The following is a 21,865-nucleotide window of genomic DNA, read 5'->3' as shown; positions in this document are numbered from 1 at the left end:
CGCAGAGGTTTAGTCGAGTTGGGTTAAGTTTATTTCGCTTACCGATATATTTGGGTATAAACCGCTGTTGTAATTTTTTAGTCTATGCTTCATTTATAAATGTAAATGAATTTCAAGTTTGGTAAATGAATTTTAAGTTTCGAAATCCTTTTTACTAAACTGTTGATTTAACCAGTTTGTGTTCACTATTTTTAGACTGTCAGTTTTGTGTGAGAAATGTTTTGAGTCTGTTTTCAGTCATTTGGATTTACAACTGCATTAAAGCAAGATTATTATATCTGTAAACAAAAGCTGATCAACATGGCGTTAAAGGCACTTATCGGGGAAAGTGAGTAAAGAATGGAATTTAAGTGATATTTTTGTGTCTGTTTTACTGTTGACAAGACTTGTATTTTACCTTTTCAGGGATTATGGAGGATGTCATAAAACAAGCAAATAACAAGGCTAAATGGAAGGTAAGTTTTGTTGTCATGTCTGTAAAAATGACCTTGTATTTTTTGTGTTTAAATTATACATGAATACTAGCTAATTGTGTGAATCTACTATAACCACTGATGGAGATATTTTTAGCTAACAATTTTCAGCAAATACTTGTGACTGCCAAGTTTATATTATAATGTAGATTGTGGTTAAAGAATAAAACTGTTGGGTTGCATTGGGGAAATTATTACTCGTGTTATCTGGAGTTTGGTATTTCATTTTTACTTATCATACTATGCAAGTTTACATCTGTTACACTCATTTCAGATTTTGGTATTGGATCGTCTTAGCGTAAGAATTATTTCATCATGCTGCAAGATGAAGGATATCATTGATGAAGGAATAACATGTGAGTGCAACAGAAATGTGACTTTCCACATGCATTTTATTATCCATTGAAGAGTAGCAGCTTGATTGTTTTACTGTTTCAACATAGGTGGCATTTTTTAATTCCAATGGCATTTATCAGTGCAAACACTTATGGTATATTTGAAATAAAAAGTTGAATATGATAGAATAATTGTCACGTCCTTGGCATGTGTGTTAGGTATATATATAAAGCTGGTCATTATATTGGAAAATAAACTAAGTTCGAGGCGCGTGTTTGATTTTTAAGGTCAGTTGTTTATTAGAAAATGTCACAACAGGGGTATAAACTAAAAAAATAGGAAATAATTTTTCTTGTGCCTAAAATTCAAATTGTCATTTCATTTAAAGTTGTCAAATGTTGAATTAATGTGATAAAATCAAACTGTGTTACTGGATCCAAACATTAAAACTTCTGCCCATATTGATTGTACAGGAGAGAAATACATGAAGTGTTTGACTTTTTGAAATAAATAATTCATGAATGTGACAGATCTTTATTGTGCATTGTAAGGCATAGCATTGGGGCAGTCCAGCATCTGTCCTTATACTTCGCTTCTCAGTTGAAAGCACATCGAGAAAAATCAATAACGAATTTGTGCATTGTGCTCTAATGGCTTTCCTACATCACTTGAACCAATGCAATCAGGCTCGGTTGTTTAACAGTCACAATTAGATTGCCAATATGCAAATATTGCTTAAGTCCTTTCTACTACTTACCATTAGTACTGCACAATGAAATTTGTTTTACTACATACATACTTATGACCAGTATTATTGATCAAGTACATACATATTCAAACTTTATAATAATCATACTTAAAAGTATAACAACCATAGCATAATTTTATTATTTACCAGGAGCCTATGTTTTAATGCATGTGCACATGTGATACTGAATCGTTGCTATTTGTCTATTCTAATTATAATAAATTACATGTAAAAACCTTTTGGAACATATAAATTTCATACATTTTATAATTTTCCTGCACTTTCTGTGTTTATTGTAGGGTTGGGTATTTGACCAGCAATTGCCTGAATTTGACAGGTCAATTGACCGGCTTGCCAACCCTAGTTTATTATGGGTCCCCTTCCCTGAAGGTGGCACATATTGTTTTTGTCCGTATTTTTTTTTTCTTTTTTCTGTCTAACGCTGGCTTGTGAGACGCGTTTGGTCAAGAAAGAGTGCTCCAAATTTATTCAAATTTACAGAGATGTTAGTTATTAATCCAAATTTGATCCTCCTGAAGTTTGACCCCGATTGACCCAGCGGTTCACCCACAGGCCCCCAAAACGTAAAATTTTTGAAACGGCTGTACTGACTAAAGTACAGCATCTTGGGGTTTCATGCTTTGTTGTTTGGTGCAATGTAAAGTTTTTTAAAGAATTTTGTGTCTTTTTTTCGGATTCACCCATTTTTTACCCTTTAAACCCCGAAATAAACGGTTTTAGTTTTAAGGCAGAAATACATGCCCTATGGTGCAGAAAAATTTGAAAAAGTTAACAATTGTTTAAGCAGGATATTCGTTTAGTATTTAAAATTTTGCCAGTTACCTTTACAACCCACAATATGTGTACGCTATCAGTCAGATATAAGTCCCAAGGGAGGAATTCACTGGTTTACGATTAAGGCGGGAGTGCTCAGCTTGACGTCTGGACAGACGTTTTACGAGACAGTCGTTTCGGTGATTAGTAATCAGCTGTTTTTTTGTGCAGCAATGCTGTGTCGTTTTATTGAGTTATCACGCTCATTTTCAGTTTTGGCGCAGGTTTTACACCTAAGACGTAATTCGAACTCGATAAACGTACTTCGGTTTCGTTTATGTCAGGCAAAACATCGTTGATCAACATAAATATGAAATTTAATAAACAACTTTTTAGAACGCCGCGATAAATGGTCTTTAAATTCTCGTTGTCAGCTTGGCCGTCTCATAACCATGGGTCACTAAAGGTCAACTTGTAGGCATTACAACACTGTTACGGATTTTTCGTCATAACGTATCTTCTTTATTTTTGACAAATCAATTCAAAAATCAGTACTTAAGTCATGTATAAATTAGGCCCAACGGTATTGTTGAACACTAAGGACTGCATGCTATTAAAAAAAAGTGTCAAAAGGTCATTAAACAGTCGTTTTTGCGAAACAAAGTTAAGTGAAAAACAAGTTGTTATATGTATACCTTTGTAGCAAACGACTTTTTTTTATATAGTGTCTAACTCTAATACAACAGTTAAGGCTTTCTAGGAAAATTTGTGTTTAAAAACTGAACTTGAACCACAATATCAAGGTCAAAGCAAGAGATTAAATTGAATGTATTTTCCCCGTTCTTTTTTCACCGATTTTTTGTAATTATATGACAATAATGATGCTAAAAGAATATGGAAAAGAACTTTTAAAGTTAAGTTTATGCTTTGTCCTTAAGAATATAAAAATAACCGCCACATATAGGTTTACCGTAAATCCGCATAAACACGCGTGTGGGGACCCATTCGTTTTTGCTTGCAAAAACAATCATGTATGTAGATAAAATTGTGTACAGTGTAGTAAATTGGTAAATATTGTATAGAATATATAAAATGGAAGTATATCAGAAAGCCACTTTTCTAGTTGTTTTATTGGCTTCTTCATTCAAGTATGGACAAGGAATTTGCTTTTATTGTATATGTACTTTATATTGCACATTTTTGACTGTTTTAATTGTTTGTTACAGTGGTTGAGGACTTGAACAAGTCTCGACAACCAATGCCAACATTTGAGGTTGTTTATTTCATCACACCATGCAAGGATTCGGTTGACAAAATGATTGACGATTTTCCAGATGATGAAAGAAAATACAAATATGTCCACATTTTCTTCACTGACTGTAAGCTTGGAAAAATGTTTTTGTTTTTAAGTTGGAAAAATTAGGGACACTGGGAAGTGATGCCGCTTAACTTTCACTGAAAGTCTTCAGTTACAAGACAACCATGTTTTGTGCTGTTTAATGGCAAGTTTGATAACAGTTTTGTTGATAAAACTAGTAAATAAATGGACAACATTGAAGAACTCAATAGTTGTTTGTTAGCTTAGATTTTGTGTCATGGAATGTCTGAAATTGAAAAACTCTTTTTCAGGAAGTTATGTCAACTAATAATCTCCTTAGGTGGTTAATAATAAACAAAACAGTCCCATGCATAAACTGTGTACATTATTTTGATATACTGCTTTCAGTCCTTAAACATTTTAATAAACTTTGTTGGGGTTAGGCTGTACTAGAAAGCAATAACAACCGAATTTGTTTTGTTGAAAGATGGTTTGTTACTAAACACATAACCTATTAAAATCATCCCTTTAGTTTATGCAATGATTGCCATAAAGCAGAGTTTACTCAATTTACCACCATGTTTATTATTCAGCTTGTCCGGATCCACTTTTCAAGCAAATTTGCCAATCACCAATATCGAAATTCATCAAAACGCTGAAGGAAGTTAATATTGCTTTTCTTCCGTATGAGTCACAGGTTAGTGGCATGGCAGTGTGGTTTAGTAACTGTGTGTTGGCCTGTGACATATTTCACACAGTGCATACCACTGTGAAAACATGTCATTGTGTCAACAATTTATGTTATTGTTGACATGTACACATTAAAACTTAGGCTTTTTTGGATGATTGTAGTTTGCAGTGGACTGGTTTTATTTGTTAAGTTTAGGAAATAAATGACTCCATTTAAATTTTTTGAGTTGTTTTTGTCAGTTACTAATTCAAACTTAACTGTAAAATGTTTTCTATGATCCATTAAATGTCTTAACCAACACAACCTGCTATCCTAGAAAGCTGGAATATCTTTATCTCATTTTTCTTGTAAATGTCTTTTGTGTAATAATTTAAACAAACAGTTTGGGGCTAACAGTAATTAACTGTTGTATTTATCTTAATATTACCTGCAGATATAACATGTTTGCTGTTTTAAATGACAAATGATATTTAGAAAAGTCATGTTCATCAGCAATATATCTGTTTCACATTGGCATTGTTTTGTGATGTTAAAAATTTTGAGTTGTTAAATAATCTGTTAAAAAAAACTTCTTAATATTACCAATATACAATGTTTTTCAAGACAAAACATATGCAAAAGCCTCATGTTAGCAATGTATTGGTTGATCTGTTTCACCTTAGTATTGTTTTATGATGTTGAAATATTTATGAATATTTTTCTTGCTAGGTTTTCACCCTGGATTGTCCTGATTCGTTCGAGCACATTTACAGTCCAAACCATTCCACCAAACACGACAAAACTCTGGAACGAGTGGCCGAACAGCTGTCCACTCTGTGTGCCGTGCTAGGGGAATACCCCTCCATCAGATACAGACAGTAAGAACATTTTTTCCATTTTTGAACTTATGGATAGTTGCATTAGTTACAGGTAAAAAGTTTTAGCGAGCCTTGCTTCACAGGCTTTTTGTCGCTGCTTATTTATGATTTGAGCATAAACTTCAAAGTCACTAAAAACTAACATAATATAATGCAATGCTTGGTTTATGTCCCTCGCTTCTCCATTGTCATCATCATAAAATGCCAAAAACTGTGTTCTTACTTAGGTGAAGTGTCTCAGTTTAATATTACATGACTGCTTTGAGTAGTGTTTAATTACAAACCACCCACAGAAGCGATCATAAAAACTAAAGTATCTTTAATCATTGTATTATGTTCAAGAATATGCTCATGCAATTTTGCCAAATATTGTTGGCCATGAAATAAACCGGCTTGCCATGTCCACCAGTAACCTGATGACTTCTCTGTTTTCAGGGAAGGAGAGAGATCTATGATTTTGTCACAACTTCTGCAAAGCAAGTTAGACGCTTTCAAGGTGATTTGATATAAATATGCCCTGTCTAAATTTGCACTTGTACTTTTCAAGATTTTGTGTGGTTTTCTCAGGGCAAAAAGCTTTTCTGTCCAAGGGCTACTATATTATATGTCATTTTGTATTTATTTGGTTTTGTGTGCAATTAGGACTCTGCACACATTGTGTGATAGAAGTAAACCAATGTTTCAATGAGGAAACTGAAAAGTTTACAAAGGTTTAGACTTGCCTCATTTTGAATTCATCTGTTGCTGATGATGTCTTGAATAAGATCTTTAATAATTCAGCAGGCAGTGTGCTTTAGGCTGCATGATTAGTTTCCCTGACACACAAATGGCCAGCCTTTGTACGTTTTGCAACTTGTGCAACTTGTGCAACTTGTGCAACTTGTGCAACTTGATATGAAACCCGGGAAAAACGTTTAACGCCAATCAAATTTTAATCTTATGTATTGGATACTATCCAAGGGAATGAAACACAAATAAACTTTTAAACATGTATCAAGGCCAATGCTTTAATAAGTTTGTGGTTGTCTGTATTTTGTTATGTTCTGGGCAAGAAATTGTGGTGCTTGCTATATGTGCAGGCTGATAAAAAGGAAGTAACTGCTTTTTGTGAAACACAGCAGTTTCACATGCTGACTGCCATCCAATTTTTTGCCAGGCCGACAATCCAACAATGGGTGAAGGACCGGACAAGTCACGCTCACAACTGATAATTCTCGATCGTGGTTTCGATCCAGTGTCGGTTCTACTTCACGAACTCACATATCAAGCCATGGTTCAAGATCTTCTGCCGATTGCTAACGATGTCTACAAGTTAGTTATATAATGTTCCAATTGTTGCTCGTAACTGAAACTGTTAGCATCACCTAGCTAAAAACCCACAAAAATGTGTTGATTAACAGAACTATGATCTTAATGAACTGTAACAGACAGAAGCTGGGAAAAGCTGCATACTTTGGCCTGGAAGTTTCATATATCTAACTTTTAACATTACTTTATTGCTTGGTGAAATGTCATCCCAGGTTTTATAACACGTATATGCTTATGGTTGTTTTGTTTGTAGTGTATGTTACATATCAATAAATATTTCATATGTACAGATACGATTTTAAATTTTCAAGTCATACCAGCATTTCTTCTAGTTTTTGCAACACCACATCTATTGAACAACAAGAACTATACCAGTCATGCTCAATTTTTAAAATGCTGCTTGTCATTGTTTGCAAAGCATAAAACTTTCATCAACAGCTATCAGACAATGAACTCAACATATGGTGCATGAACTACATGATTGTGTGGCAGCAAAAAACATCTTATGTTTTCAAGTACATTGTGTACTAAAATATCTTGACCTAATATGCAAAATTTACTCAAATAGAGCAGCTGCCGACAAAGCCTTAGTAATCTTTTATTTACGAAACAGAAATATTCATTTCCTCTATTTGGAGGGCATCAGTTTTCTGTCTTAGTATATTTAGTAAGTGAAGACAGATCCGTCGGTCACCACCCTGTTATGTATACTTATTCCTGTAGAATGTTTTGACACTACAATCTCCACTTACATTGACCTAATTTGTAGATATGAGAACCAGCAAGGTGGGCAGCCAGAGAAGGAAGTGCTTCTGGACGAAGATGATGATTTGTGGGTTCAACTTCGTCACAAACATATCGCTGTTGTATCTCAGTAAGTAAACTGGAAACTAACAGATCGCCTAACTAACAAGTTCTTAACTGTGGGTCACAGTGGATTAGTAAAAGACTGTAAAAGACTTCTGTAAAAGGATACTGTAAAACTAAAATGTTGTTTTTATCAGTGCTAAGTTAAAGTTTAAATGGATTACTTTGGTGATAAGCATGTGAGCAGTCCATTATGAAACTATATTGTAGACAGAGTAACATGAAATTTTGGCGGCAAATTGTTGTCCAATCATGATATGTTGGTTCGTAAACCATTGAGCCAGATTATTTTGCTACCTACTCTATCCCCAAACTTACAATATTCAAATTTATTTGGTACAAAACAATGTGTAGGGAGCAATTGTAACCTTTTTTTTAAAAGTTCCCCCCTTTCTATTGCACCCTGTTGTTTACAAAAACATTACCACACTTGGTTACAGGGATTAGGTTTACTAGCTTAACTGGTGTAATGTAGAAGCCTTCTCTAAGCACATGCAAATTTCTTCTTACAATAGATTACCATCTAGGGTATTGTCTTGTAACAATGGACCAACAATGATACAGTTCTTTAAGCACACTGGGAATTATGATCGAGTTTATTATGGGTCCCCTTCCCTGAAGGGGACACATGTTGATTTTACTCAAATTGTTTTTTTTTATTTCTTTTTTTTTGTTTGTTTTTCTTTCATTTTTTTTTCTCCCCAAAGTTTGTCCGACTCGTTTTTCCATCAAATGTTTGGTGGATTTGCATGAAATTTACACAGATGGTAGATGTAGTTATGTAGATGTGCATCCCACTTTGTTTTTGTTGATAACCCCAGTATTTACCCCGCTAGCCCCCTAAAATGGGTATTTTTCCCCCGAAGTTTGTCCGACTCGTTTTTCCATCAAATGTTTAATGGATTTGGCTGAAATTTATACAGATGGTAGATGTAGTTATGTAGATGTGCATCCCACTTTGTTTTTGTTGATAACCCCAGTATTTACCCCGCTCGCCCCCTAAAATGGGTGTTTTTACCTCGAAGTTTGTCCGACTCGTTTTACCATCAAATGTTTGATGGATTTGGCTGAAATTTACACAGATGGTAGATGTAGTTATGTAGATGTGCATCCCACTTTGTTTTTGTTGATAACCCCAGTATTTACCCCGCTAGCCCCCTAAAATGGGTGAGTTTTTAAACAGTGTCAGAATTGGCTGAAATTTGGATTTCTTGTATAGTATGCCATTTATAGGTGTCGATTGTTGCATTCAACCTTGTAGTCCTAACATTTACCCCACAAGCCCCTAAAGTGTAAAACGTATTTGTATGTTACTGGTCACCACAAACGAAAGATTTCTTTGGAGCAATAGTGTTACAAGGGCAACCAGTTGTATGTTGCTCATTGGTGGGTTGCTTGGTGGTCGTTTTTGCGCCATGGCAGTAAGGGGCTTGTTAACAGCCCTATGATGTCAGAAACATTAACGGTTGTTGCTCAAAACACCTCTAGTGGTCGAAATTTTAAACATTGGCGGATTTGGCTGAAATTTTGCAGTACTATTGATTGAGTCATTGTGGTTTTTATATATTTTTTAGTTTGTGTGTCGAACCCAATTAGTTGCTCTACCAGCCCCCTAAAATGGGTCAGTTTTTAAAACATTAAATAGGACATATATACTTCAAACAATATCTGGGGTGAATCTAATTTTATAGTTTGTATTCTACATAGTATTATTATTTAAGCCCAGTGCCGATCACTGTGTTTTACCTTACAACACCAAACTTTCTCATGGTTATCTCTTGAATTGCATTATTTTCAACTTTGCATGTGTGGGGACCCATGAGTTTTTGCCTGCAGAAACGACTAAAGTTATAAAAGACGATGGCTAATATGGGACCCAATACAAAATAAGCATAGGAAATATATTTATGTTTTAAAATAGGTTATAGTGTATATGCAAGGGCAATATGTGCTAAGCCACCCTTCTAGTTGTTTATGTAGTGTATACGCAACATGTTTATATGATGGAAGATATACTAGCAAAGCTACACAGCCCTAGTTAATGTTGACAGGATGACATATCATGTTTTCAAGTGTTTTGACTCACTGCATGACACAACTAGAATACAGCACAAGTTTCAGAATAACCAATGTGCCAAACTCTAATAATAATGACCCTTTATTTTTTATCCTTCAGCAATTTTGCTTTAATTAGATTTAATTGCCTCTAATAATTCGATTATCTCTCTGATATTTACATGTATCTTTTTTATCAGGGAGGTGACAAAACATCTGAAGAACTTTGCAAAAGAGAAGAGAATGGACAGTGGTCAGGAGAAGACAACCATGAGAGATTTGTCGAACATGCTCAAGAAAATGCCACAGTATCAAAAAGAGCTGAGCAAGGTTTGATTAAAAGTGGTACAATAATTGTGGAACCTCTTTCCCGGAGGGACAACTAAATTGTTACTTTGTTCCACCCAAAGTTTGTCCCAGAACTACCCAGTGGTTTACCCCAATTTTCTAATTTTGTAAACATAATAAATGTGTGTACAAGGTGTGGTTGTCACAATATGTTTGGTGTGGATCGCAAACATCCTTTTTTGTATTTGGAACCTTTCTTTATTGCACTATGAGCCAATTGTATGGTAAAAAAATGATAGCAACTGCCTTTTTTGCAATCATTTGAGTTTGTTTAAAAAAAAAACTTAAACCCAACTGTTCAGTCAGGCCTCAAAAACAGGATACTGAATCAGCCAGACACAAAACATTTTCATACAGCAAGGCATATGCTAGAAAAATTTCTAGCCTTTGGTGGGATTTGAAACCCTTGCTGAACCCAATCGAGAATTCTGTTAAAACACGAAGCTAATTGCTAAACTCTCGTTAGATTTTGTTTAATTACTTTGCAGTATTCCACACATCTGCACATGGCTGAGGACTGTATGAAGCAATATTCGGATAATGTGGACAAACTTTGCAAAGTTGAGCAGGACTTAGCCATGGGAACAGACGCGAAGGGAAACACGATCAAGGAACCGATGAAGAATGTCGTTCCACTTCTACTCGACCAAAATGTTCTACCAAGTGACAAGATAAGAATCATCTTGCTCTACATTGTGCTCAAAAATGGTGAGGTTGCTTTTTTTCGTCAAGCTAATTGCTGTAGTTTTTCATATGTTTTTGTTGCCCTAAGCAAAACTGTTTCGATCAAGGGTCACTTAAACTTGTTTAAATTTACACACATAGTAGATAGTTGTCGGTACTTTGTCTATTTGATGTAAAGTTTAACCTTGGTTGACCCTGTATTAACCCACTGGCCTCTAAAACACAAAGTTCAGGTGTAAGGTGGTTTTTGTTATTCAGCCCAAAAAGTACGAAATTTGAGACAAAACTTCAGCTGTATTTGACTACACATGAAACAGTAAAATTACTGGAGCTTATTGCTGGATACTGTTGTGTTTCTAGGGAAAAAGCTTTACTGCAGATCAAACAGTTTAGCAAATTTCACACAAAATTTCAAAAATACATTATCAATATAGTGCACAAAATATACTTTTGAAAACTGATTTAAATGTGTCGGCTTGTGTTTCTCTTTTATATTTTGATTAAATTGGCCAGGAATTTTAAAATTATTCTTTGAGCATGCTATAACTTAAACACACACCAGTTTGACCATCAATGAAACATTTGTTGATTTTTATCAGGCATTCCTGAGGACAACCTGAAGAAGTTGATCCACCATGCACAGATCCTACCCAGCCAGGAAGCTTCAATCCGAAACATGCAATACCTCGGAGTGAACATTGTCAACAACGATGTAAGTAGTAGGGATTGGGCAAAACGTATTTTAACTTCCGAGGTCCCTCATAACATGTGAGGCAAGACAATACTAAGTAAAACACCAATGTTTTGTTAACTAAGAACCACAATTAGATAAATACACCTTTCAAAATCAAAATTAAAAATGCAGTATTTAAAAGAAACTTCATTTAATATTTTGATGATCATATTTGAGAAAGCCTGGTGTCTCAATAAGATTTACATTCCGTTAAATCTGATCCCTAAAAAAAAAAAAAACATTTTCTTTGCAGGGAAGAAAGAGGAGCGGTCCGAAGTTTGAACGTCGTGAACACGAAGCAACTTACCAACTTTCACGCTGGACTCCAATGGTTAAGGATGTTATGGAAATGGCCATCGAGGATAAACTCGATCAGAAAATATTCCCATTTCTATCGGGTCGTGGAGCCAGTTCGGGAAGTACTGCTGTCAGGAGGTAAAGAACTCCATGAAAAAGCAATGTGTTAAAAATTTGTGTTCAAACTTATTGAGAATTTAAACATGTTATTGTTTATGAATACCATACCTTTAAAAAGTGAATGCCTAATAACCAATCTACAATTAACCTAAGGTTCTGTTGCAATAAAAAAATCCGTTTGTACAAATTTTCTCATTAAACATTGTTTAATCACCTGATGTCATTCTGTTAAGTAAAAATTATAGATAAGTATTTATTTGTGATTTACCAAACAACAACCACATTACAGTGCACGATATCACTGGCACAAAGGCAAGGGGACATCGGACTACAAGTCTGGTCCACGTTTGATTATTTTCATCATCGGTGGAATGTCGTGGTCGGAAATTCGAACCGCTTATGAGGTTACTAACAAGTTTGCTGCAAAGGGAGACAAATGGGAAGTGCTCATGGGTAAGTTTGTCACAACTGACTAAATTTTCTTCAAATATTGTTTTTAAAAAACAATTACACAATGTTATACACTAAACTGGAGATTTCAGTAGGCTTAAACCAGTCTGTGTTTTTCGTTATACGATGTAATGTAAAGAAAAAAACATTTTGCTGTTGTATGGCATCCTCATGCCTGCATGTACAAACTGATTAAGGTGTACTGAAAGATTCAGTATGTATATTATCCACTACTGGAATTGTCTGTAATGAAAAAAATGGCAGCTATGTTTTTAATTACGTCCCATAAATCTTTAAAAATAGCAAATCATTACATAAACCACAATGTGAAAGGGCAATTGTAAGGTTTTCACGAAGTTTTGACCAGTTGTGGTGAACCGACCACGCCTTGTAAACAAACATTACAGCTCATTGATTTTAAATAGCAATTCCCTGTCATGTAAATACAAGTTGTTTGCATAATTTGAGGTGAGTCAACAAAAAAACTAATTCAATTATTTTTATCTCTCTCTCTCTCTGGAATTGCACACTGGATTCGACGTGGACGTATGTAAACTTATAAATGTTGTATTGTGTGCCTGCCATCTCACTGTGTGTGAATATGTGTCTGTGTCACTTCATACATCAGGTTCAACTTCACTGTCAAGTCCGGCGGCATTTTTAGACGATGTAAAACTCTTGACTCGGTCAACCAACTTTCAGTGACCAAATTCGAATTTAAAACACAACTGTGAAAAAGATAACTTGTCCAGTTTACAAAATTAAATTGTATACAATGGTTTCGGTCAGTTGTAGATGCAAAGCCATGACTCAAACCCGACACTTTTGATTTGTGTTTGATCCAAAAAACATTATGGTAGCACAACTTTGCACCACTGTACATTATATATCCAAAAAATGTGTAAGAAATAGAAAGAAAATTATTTATTTGAATGGGTTAAATTAAAACTACATAGTTTAAAACAGGAAAAAAACATTTATTGTTGAAAACATACATGAAAATTCGTCTTTTTAAAACATTCCTTTCAATTACTGTAAAAACAAGTTGCAATTGTGTAGAAATTTGTACTTTACTGCCAGTGCAGGCCACCAAATTATATTTGCTCAAACGTGAACAAATTTTGTAGCCACAAGTTTTAATTTGCTTGGTGTCATTTTTTTATTTATTTTATGCTAAACTTTTTTACCTGAAAAATTTCCAAAAAAATAATGTTCGTGAGGAAAACAGTATACGCCCATCCGAATGTATACTTCATGCAATGTATGTAGTGCACAAAAATTGGTTTTTATCCAGTTTTGAAACATGACCAAGTTTGGTGGTTCAATCTGAAACTTTGTCAACAACTTTCAACCATTCCTTAAACACTTTCCAACAACACCCACTTTGCATGTACATTTCAAACATGTTTGTCTCAATATTAATCAACATACAGCTGTGTGATTTTTCTTGTTGTATTCTGCCCTGTACTTGTGTGAGGTATATGTCTATATTTATGTCTAGCAAAGTCAGAAGTTTTGGCTTTCGCAAACCAATAAAGATACTTTTATTCTGTGAAACTGATGTGTGTTCAAATATATCTACCAATTTTTATAAATTCAATTTGAAAAATTTATTTGTATTCCCATAAAACCCTGTGGTTATTATAGAATGTGCATAGATTGTCAAAACACCAAAAATAACATAAAAGTTGATGCCAATGATATTTTAAGTGTCTTTATGCACATAAGGTGAGTAAAAATGCTTGTAAATATTTGAAAACTTTCTGTTTCGTGTCTAAAAATAGCTTTTAAGTTAAATACTTCCAGAAGTAGCTTTCAATTATAGTTTTCGAGCTTTCAATTCATTTTCCTCACTTGTAATTATGTTTTCTATTTTTTTTCCAACTTCACAGGATCCACCCACACTTGGCATCCGAACAATCTTCTGGTGGATCTCGAGAATCTCACCGAATCCGCATCCGAGGAGCAATGACAATCAGAGCCACTGAAAGTTGGAATTCCTGCTGCTCTCAGGAGGAGCTTGAGAAGACTTTCCATGTCAAAAAAGAAAAAGGTAACTTTTCCAGTGTTTCTCAAACCATGAAATAATTAATTAATCTTATTGACCAAGCATGAAACAATTTTCGAGTTTATATTTAAGTACTGTTGTATTTAAAAAAAAACTATTACATGTTATTGAGCCAATAAACGATAACCTGCAGACAGTGCACACTGTTTTTTTACATGTTGTTTGTTACTTTGTTATGATGTGATAAAAATTGAGCCTACATGCACAATACTGTTTGCTTTATAATTTCACTATTCTAATTAGCTGATTCAAGTTTTTTTACACACATCTGTTATGACGCAAAGTTTTTACCATTCTGACGTAACAAGTAATATAGCATGCAACCTTTAAAGGGTCACAGTTCCCTGCTATAACTGCATTTGCCATAAACCGGATTCGTTTGTGTGAACTTTACTAAACATTCGCAGACCCAGCAGAGCCCAGAACACCTTGAACTTCAGTCTTCTTCCAATTCGAACAACAACAACAATGGAAATAACAATGGTGCATCTCGACTCCGCAGCGCATCGAACAACTACGGAGCTGTAGAGTCGGCATCTCAACCTCTCTCACCAACTTCTGTTGATGTTGAGTTAGAAGATACAGAGTCACCAGGAAGACAGAGAAGGAGAAGGTAAGGAGAAAGGATTGTCTGTGTCGAGATGCAACAATGCTGAAAAAATTAATACATCAGTGGTTCCCAGCAATGGGGGGAGGAATTCACCTCAAGTCTTTCATGTGATTTGCAAATAGACACTTAAAGTGCTGGGAATATAACCAGTGAAGTTTATAAACAACCCAATTTGAATTGATCTTAGTACGGTTTAGCATCTATGTTAGGGATGAATGAACATGTTTTGATTTGTTAAGTGAGGAATTCGTCGAAAAGGTTGGGAACCTGCGTTAATAGTTCCGTTAAACTACGCACTCAAAGCACTTTTGCAGAAATTAGTGGTAAAACATTTAATACAATGCGCCACAGTAGCTTAATAGGTTTGATATAACACATCTTCTGATGATGGCATAAGCATTTGTCGAAATGTTTGAAGGCATGTTTCTTTTTACGCCCATTGTGTTTTCAGACGTTCAAGGTCAAAGTCACCGGGCCGCAGGTCACGTGACAAGGTCGGGCTTGTTCCTCACGCTCATCCGACTGTGGAAGGGCGGGAAAATCCAGCTTTCAGTGGCACCAAGTGAATGGTGACGTCATAATTGCTCCCCTTATGACGTCACCACCCTTATTATGACGCACTTCCGTATAATTTATTATTTCGTTTTTTTTCCTCGTTGTTTATTTTTCTCTTTGCGCGATTCTTTTATGCCTACAGATATATTTGTGCGTCAAACAAGCAATCAAACTTTGTGACGTGTATCTTGCGTAAGTATGACGTCATAACCACTACGCTGCCATAACAACCGCGACTTTGAATAAGTCAAAATTATTTGTTTGTCTTAAATCGCCGATCAACTTGTAAATACGTCATCGTCCATCCTGAAAGACCTGTGTGGCGTCATACTGCGCAATTGTTTTCGCGTTTCTATGACAACTAACCCAGTATGTCGTGTTTGCTTCAAAACCAACTAATTTGTTGTAAAAAAATCTAACATTAACTTCCAGTTGTTGATTAACTCTGTACAATCCATACAAGCGCGTTTACATGATGAAGCGGGTTCCCAGCGAGCTTTGTGCAGTCAAGCATGTCGTCGTTTGAAATCTTTCCTTGATAAAAACTTCACATCCTGGTAAAATGGGATTCTTATGTAACAGCTGACTGCACGAAGCTCGTTACGAAACCCGCTTTATACGAACAAAACAACAATCAGACCTTTTCCACGTTAGTGAAACAAAACAAACTAACCAGTGTTGTGTTCCTGCTTAAAACTCGTGTTACTTCTGCACACAACAAATATCGCGTCGTGGGTTCGAATCCCACCGCAGCTTCAAGTATTATCCATGATTTTATTATTGTACAAGACATTTTAGCTTCCCGCGTAGATATAGAGAAAATTTTAATCCCACTATAGTTGATTGTATTTTACCACCTATCAGCTTGCTGCCCTCGTGCGGCTGATCTATCTTGCAACTGATTTCTATTTATCACGTGATTTACTGACGTAGTGTGCCACGTGACGTGCATATGACGTGAACAAGAAATGACGTAATCATCAAAGTTTGTTGGGAATTTCAAAACCAGATTTTTTTGTGACGAAGTTTTCAACTGAATGAGCATTCTTTCGTCATAACCAACGGCCCTGTTACGCAACAATTAACAGTTTATGAACAATATATTTAATTTAAACAACACCTTGATATTTTTATCAGACGATGTTTCAAAAAACAACTAAATAACGACAAGAAGGTTAAAGTGATTTTTGTCTGAGTTTCGAACTTCCGTTTTATTGTGTGAGCCGCTAGATGGAGCTATTGCATTACTCAGCAGTGGTAAAAATGTTTTTTTTTCAGCCCGAGCATTCTACACCTTAAGGCCCGTTCACACCGGACGTAGCGTAGCGAAGCGAAGTTGGGCGAAGTTGAGCGAACCTTTCGCTACAATGGATTTAAATGGGACTGTTCACACCGGACGCAGCCTTCGCTCAACTTCGCTCAACTTCGCCCAACTTCGCTCAACTTCGCCCAACTTCGCTTCGCTACGCTACGCTACGTCCGGTGTGAACGGGCCTTAATTCTGAAACCAGACCCTGGTCGAAATCTCCCTTGTAATTTGTTTCAATTCGATAACTTACAGACGTACACGAACCACAGATTTGCAGTTACGTTATAAACTGCGGAAGCCTTTGACCTTGAGTAACCTTGAATGGCACCACCAAGAACGATCAGAAATATTTCTACTTAATGCGGTTTAATCTACGCAGCCAGTTTTCCATAGTTGACTGAAATCGTTGGCGCCGGGTATTTTTACGACCGCTGATCGGATTTAAGTTGACGTGCCGGGATTTTCGAAAACTTTTTGTCCACAGTTGTAGTAAAATGTAGGGCTTTTTCACCTAAAAAATCAATTCAATAAGATAAGAGCAACGTATATTGCGCGTTTAGTCATGATTCGCCGACTGTGCTTTCCACTTTTTGCGCCCCATAGCGTTTTAACGTAGAGTAGGTTTCATGGTTTAGTGATTGTTCCAGTAAGTTTGTGTCACAAAGTAAAGATTTTTTGTGTCACAAAGTGATTTCTACTTTGATTGATCACTAGGAAACAAGTTTTTGTAAACAAGTCAATATATAAGCTGTTGCTGCCAGACATAATTTCAACTTTTTTTGCCAAATTGAATTGCCAGAAGAGCTCTATGAAGTTAAAATAAACCAGTTGCTGCTACCAAATTGCAACCAATTCCGTTTTTCGTTGGAGGTGAGATTTTCTCAAATGTTTACCGAAAAACAAACTACCCGAAAAAAGTGTTAAAAGCTTAAAAACTTTCGGGCGATCAACTTTTCAATCGTGAGCGATGATAACGCATCAATCAAAACGTCGCTGGCCTGCCAAGCGTAAAGAAAATACGAATTCACCTTTAGCGAGTTCGCTTTTACGCCGATTTAATGTACCTTAATCCCACTACAGTGCCGCATAAATGCATTGCATTACAAGTCGTATTGTAGTAAAGAGGTATAGGATGTTTAAAATCTGTGTAAAAAAACAATCATTTTTGTGAGGTTTTGCGTTCTGTTGTTATAAAACCTGTTTAATCCCCTGTTTCTCCCAACATGCTACAGTACGTGCTGTTTGATGGCCATACTAAACAATACGGCCAATATCTTGTCACCATCTGTACTGATGAGACCTTGTGGGTTGGAACAGTACACACTGTCTGCAGCTTATCATGTATTACCCTAATGAAGACGACCTGTATAGGACGTCGAAACGTCGCTACACAAATACAATTGCCAGAAGAGCTCGCTAAATTTGATATCGTGTATTGGCTCAATGCTTTTTCACTGTTCAATCCTAATACCCAAGAATGGAATACAGCATGACCGTCACCAAATCGGCGTTATTAGTTCAGGAGCTTAATTATTCCATCATGATAGATGGATGGCGGAAATATGCAAACATTTTCGCCAACTGCATTACTTGGTGACGCGAAGTCTGGTGCGGAAAAATAATGGATGGATTTCCGATGAAGCTGAAACCGAAAATATCGTGTTAATTCACTCGGAAAAAGTAAACACACTTTCACTTCCCATACCATTAACGAGTGTTTCTGCGCTGCATTGTTGGCAAAATGGCGTCGAAAAAACGATTTTTTAAAGTTAGGCCCGAATCAAATAAACGAAAAAAGCGACATGCTTTATTATTCAAACCTTTTCGGCAAATGCTCATGTCATTGTCAGTGATACATTTACTTGGACCGCTATATTTTCATCATTAAACTACACAACTGTTTCGTATCTTTGCAGCGAATCATTCAACATGATTAAAAACCGAACCCTTAAACGTCAAATGCGTTGAATGTTTCCAATATTTCAACGTCAGCTTTGTTGGCGTTATCTCAAACGCAAAGTATCCGGTTTATGCAAATTCCCGAAGCCGGACTCGATGTGCGAATAATCCACTCATGTTAGGCTAGTTGCCACACACAGCTTGGGACTTTTATAATTAAGGTAAAATGCAAATTAATATGCCGCCCTACGGATCGTGATTTAGAACAGAGTTGTATATTTGTGATTTAACGGAGACAGTCTTGTATTTCTGAATCCCGAGTTCGCGAACTTAAAATGTCCGTGAAATGTTTTTCGTGAGTTCGTGACTCTCTCACGATATATTTTTATTGGCTTTGTGACTGTTTAATTCGTACAAAGATATATTAAGTCCGAAAAGGTTTAGAAACTGTGTACTTGTTAATAACAATTTTAACAAGTTGTCATACGCCAAGAAATCGACAACAAAATAAGCGAGAAACTGAGAAACACGTAACTTACATATTCTAATATTACACACAAAACTTAGATTTAATTTAAGTCTATATAGAAAATCGTACCAGGTTTTTTATGGCGTTTTTGCTCTTCCTTTTGATCTGACTTATTGTTTATTCAAACATTTTGAAAATACGCCTAAGGGTTGAATCTTTGCACTCTTCACTTCGCTGTGGCTTTTCAGTTGATTCACCGAAATTAAGCGCTGTTTTATAAGGTTGAGGTGAAATAACGTTTCGTGTGCATCATCCTACGATAATGTCACCATTATAAGATTTCATGGCGAATAAGTCGAAATAACAGCCCCACAATTGTTTTCGTAAATTTGTTGCAAACGTGTAATTTAATTTGCCATGAATAATCCTGCCAACCAGTTGTTCAAGCCCAAAAACATACTTTATGATTTTACTTTACAATTCTTAAAAACGTAAAGTTTTTATTTTGTACTGTATATTTTGTACTATATTTATTTTGTAAGTTGTTGTTGTGACAATGTGTAATTTTCCGGATATGGAAACCGTCAATCAACGATTTAAAGTCAAAAACTAACTTATGAGTTATGTGTTCCTCAACTAGTTTCAGCCATGGACCACCAGCCAAATTCAAAGTATGTCTTGACCTATGCTATTCCAATTTAGAGTTTTGTCTAAAGTAAGCCTACACAACAAGCATTTTGACTTAAAATATATTCCTTCAAAATTTATTTTCAACAAGTGTGGAAAAATTCTTGATATTTTTAACCATCTTTTAATAACTAATATGCAGCCATATTTAATTAATCACCAAACTTAGTGGACGTCCTGTGGAGGACCACCCAAAAAGTCATTAGTGTAATCACAGCATTAAATCATAGTATACTCATAAATTACATTGTGTATCCTCCTAAAATACTTAAACCTAGCCTTTAGAGGCTCAGCACTTGAAATTAATACGCAGTGGTAAAAACCAGTTTATCCGGTTTAGGGCGGCTCCGTTATTTTCGCGGTTTGACCTAAAACTTTGCCTGCCATCAATTAAACATGAGTCAGATATTTGGCATAACACCGAATATTTATTAATCACCATTCATTGCTCTTATCGACAGATGTTTAAGGCGTAGCAGGGATTTGACCTTGAGGGCCACCAAGGTCGAATGTATATTTTAATGCGATCAACGATATTTTAACATTTTGAACTTTAGTGAAAACTTACGTATAAGTGTGCAAAGTTTGTTTCCAATCAACAAACATCCCGCATGGGTGGTGTTATATTTTAAAGTTTATTTCGGCTGATTTGTTATTTGGCTGGGGTAGAAAACCAAACTCAGACACTTTTGTTGCTTACTTTAACAATTAGGAAAAATAATTAAATAGTTAAATTTCTAAAACAAAATTAGGCGTAAATGTTAACACACAGCAAAAATAAATAAAAATGAAAATATTCAATTACAATATTCAGATTTTGAAGCAAGCATTGGTTACTTGTAAGGTCATGGGTCTTAAGCTTTATACTAATAGCGGTCCATGGTGACATTTTGGGTGGCCCACAGGACGTTTACATTTGGTACGAAAAAAGCTTATTGGGTATTTATTATTAGCTGTCAGTTGTTTGATATCACCCCTCAAAATTCTGTATTAAAGAATATATTTCAAGCCAAAATGCTTGTTGTGGATGTTTTCTTTCTCGTATACTTAACAATGGACTGGTCAACGATATTCATTTATATGAACTAGTGGTCCATGGCCTGAAACGAGTTGAGAACCACTGTGCTTTATACCTTTATGGTTGATATCGCTCATACAGTTGTTTATCAATGTTTATCGCAGACCAATCTTACTGCTTTAATGAAGTTATAGGCCTGGATATTATCCTTGCCGAACTACACCATGACTGTTGTTACCTCGTGATTCTATTCTCAAGGGTGAAAGGACTTCTAGGGTCGGTTAAGTTCATATGGAACCAAACGAAGATAGTGAAAATTCAACCAGTATTTTGAGAAACGAGTAACACGAGTTGATGTCGCGGTAAAGTTGTTTACATTTGAGTTAGCAGAGACGGAAGTGAACAGCTGTTGCGTTTGTGGAGGGTTAAAGTCGGTTTATAGCGGATATGCTGGTGTATAAGGGAGTGATAACACTTGGACAAGGCATGCGAGGTTATGATAGCTTGATTATCAACGAGATATCGCAAGAAATTACGGTTTAGCAGGTTTTTGTCGCGAAATTATGAAAACTTGAAAATATGTGGGTTACTTCCTTAAGTCGGCTTGGCAATGCAGTAAGTTCTGACGTTAAGCTGTTTCGCCTAAAACACTGTTTAATGCCAACAAACCGAATCGCAACTTAGGGTTAATTTCGCAAAACAAGCCTTTTGGGAATTGGTGGAAAAATCGCCGTTTTTTTTCTTCATGCGAATTTTTTCCAAAATAAACCCACCAACATTTTAAATTACATCGATTTGAGTTTTAAACCGGTTACCAGAACCGCAACTATGGGGAATCCCCTGTCTCGTCACAGGAGAAGTTTTTCGTGCAATGCAAGTTTTATTTGTTCAGCAAGCATAGGCGAAGTAGTTTGCAATCTTCGTATACCGGGAATGGATTGCTTGTTTACAGGGGATTTGCTGAGTCTTGTAACAATAATCTTTTACATCACTTGCAAAAAACGCTACAAACAATTTTGCAATTAAATAAACACTATCATCGATCAAACACATAAAATTGCTTTGTTATTAAAACCCATAAACGCACATATCTCTACTAACATGTTCAGGAACTGCGGCATGACCGACAAGTCGATTAATGAATGCGGGTTTTGCTCAGGGCGTGGCTCGTCACATTTTCCCACTTTTGAA

At 35.7% G+C, this 21,865-nt stretch overlaps 2 protein-coding genes across 3 annotated transcripts; both read left to right on the top strand.

The window, feature by feature from the left end:
• The first annotated feature begins 169 nt into the window (after positions 1–169).
• LOC145203690 (syntaxin-binding protein 1-like) lies at positions 170–14,032 on the top strand. Of its 2 annotated transcripts, none has more exons than XM_080075958.1 (15): positions 170–328; positions 406–455; positions 748–829; positions 3,558–3,710; positions 4,243–4,346; positions 5,049–5,197; positions 5,633–5,693; positions 6,354–6,508; positions 7,275–7,379; positions 9,628–9,757; positions 10,264–10,483; positions 11,059–11,171; positions 11,446–11,627; positions 11,899–12,062; positions 13,952–14,032. In XM_080075958.1, the coding sequence occupies exons 1-15, from the start codon at positions 301–303 to the stop codon at positions 14,029–14,031; spliced, it is 1,776 nt and encodes a 591-aa protein (XP_079932084.1). In that variant the 5' UTR covers positions 170–300; the 3' UTR covers position 14,032. The 2 variants fall into 2 exon arrangements, with proteins under 2 accessions (XP_079932084.1, XP_079932085.1); XM_080075959.1 differs by lacking the exon at positions 13,952–14,032 and adding an exon at positions 12,688–13,616.
• An 18-nt stretch (positions 14,033–14,050) lies between these two features.
• On the top strand, positions 14,051–16,277 carry LOC145203691 (uncharacterized). The gene is made up of 3 exons (XM_080075961.1): positions 14,051–14,112; positions 14,535–14,740; positions 15,189–16,277. The coding sequence occupies exons 1-3, from the start codon at positions 14,095–14,097 to the stop codon at positions 15,301–15,303; spliced, it is 339 nt and encodes a 112-aa protein (XP_079932087.1). The 5' UTR covers positions 14,051–14,094; the 3' UTR covers positions 15,304–16,277.
• Positions 16,278–21,865: the final 5,588 nt, after the last annotated feature.

Source organism: Phallusia mammillata, chromosome 8 (assembly GCF_965637545.1).
Source record: "Phallusia mammillata chromosome 8, kaPhaMamm4.hap1.1, whole genome shotgun sequence".
NCBI classification, from domain to species: domain Eukaryota; kingdom Metazoa; phylum Chordata; class Ascidiacea; order Phlebobranchia; family Ascidiidae; genus Phallusia; species Phallusia mammillata.
The sequence above is the reverse complement of the archived record's forward strand: the minus strand, read 5'-3'. Positions and strand labels throughout refer to the sequence as shown.

What these genes read in the sequence shown, in the direction of transcription:
- LOC145203690 (XM_080075958.1), top strand. Translation starts at nt 301, where the DNA reads ATGGCGTTAAAGGCACTTATCGGGGAAA. An exon ending in AAAGGCACTTATCGGGGAAA is followed by an intron (nt 329 to 405) that starts GTGAGTAAAGAA and finishes TTACCTTTTCAG; the next exon opens with GGATTATGGAGGATGTCATA. An exon ending in TTCTTCCGTATGAGTCACAG is followed by an intron (nt 4,347 to 5,048) that starts GTTAGTGGCATG and finishes TTTTCTTGCTAG; the next exon opens with GTTTTCACCCTGGATTGTCC.
- LOC145203691 (XM_080075961.1), top strand. An exon ending in GGAAGACAGAGAAGGAGAAG is followed by an intron (nt 14,741 to 15,188) that starts GTAAGGAGAAAG and finishes TTGTGTTTTCAG; the next exon opens with ACGTTCAAGGTCAAAGTCAC.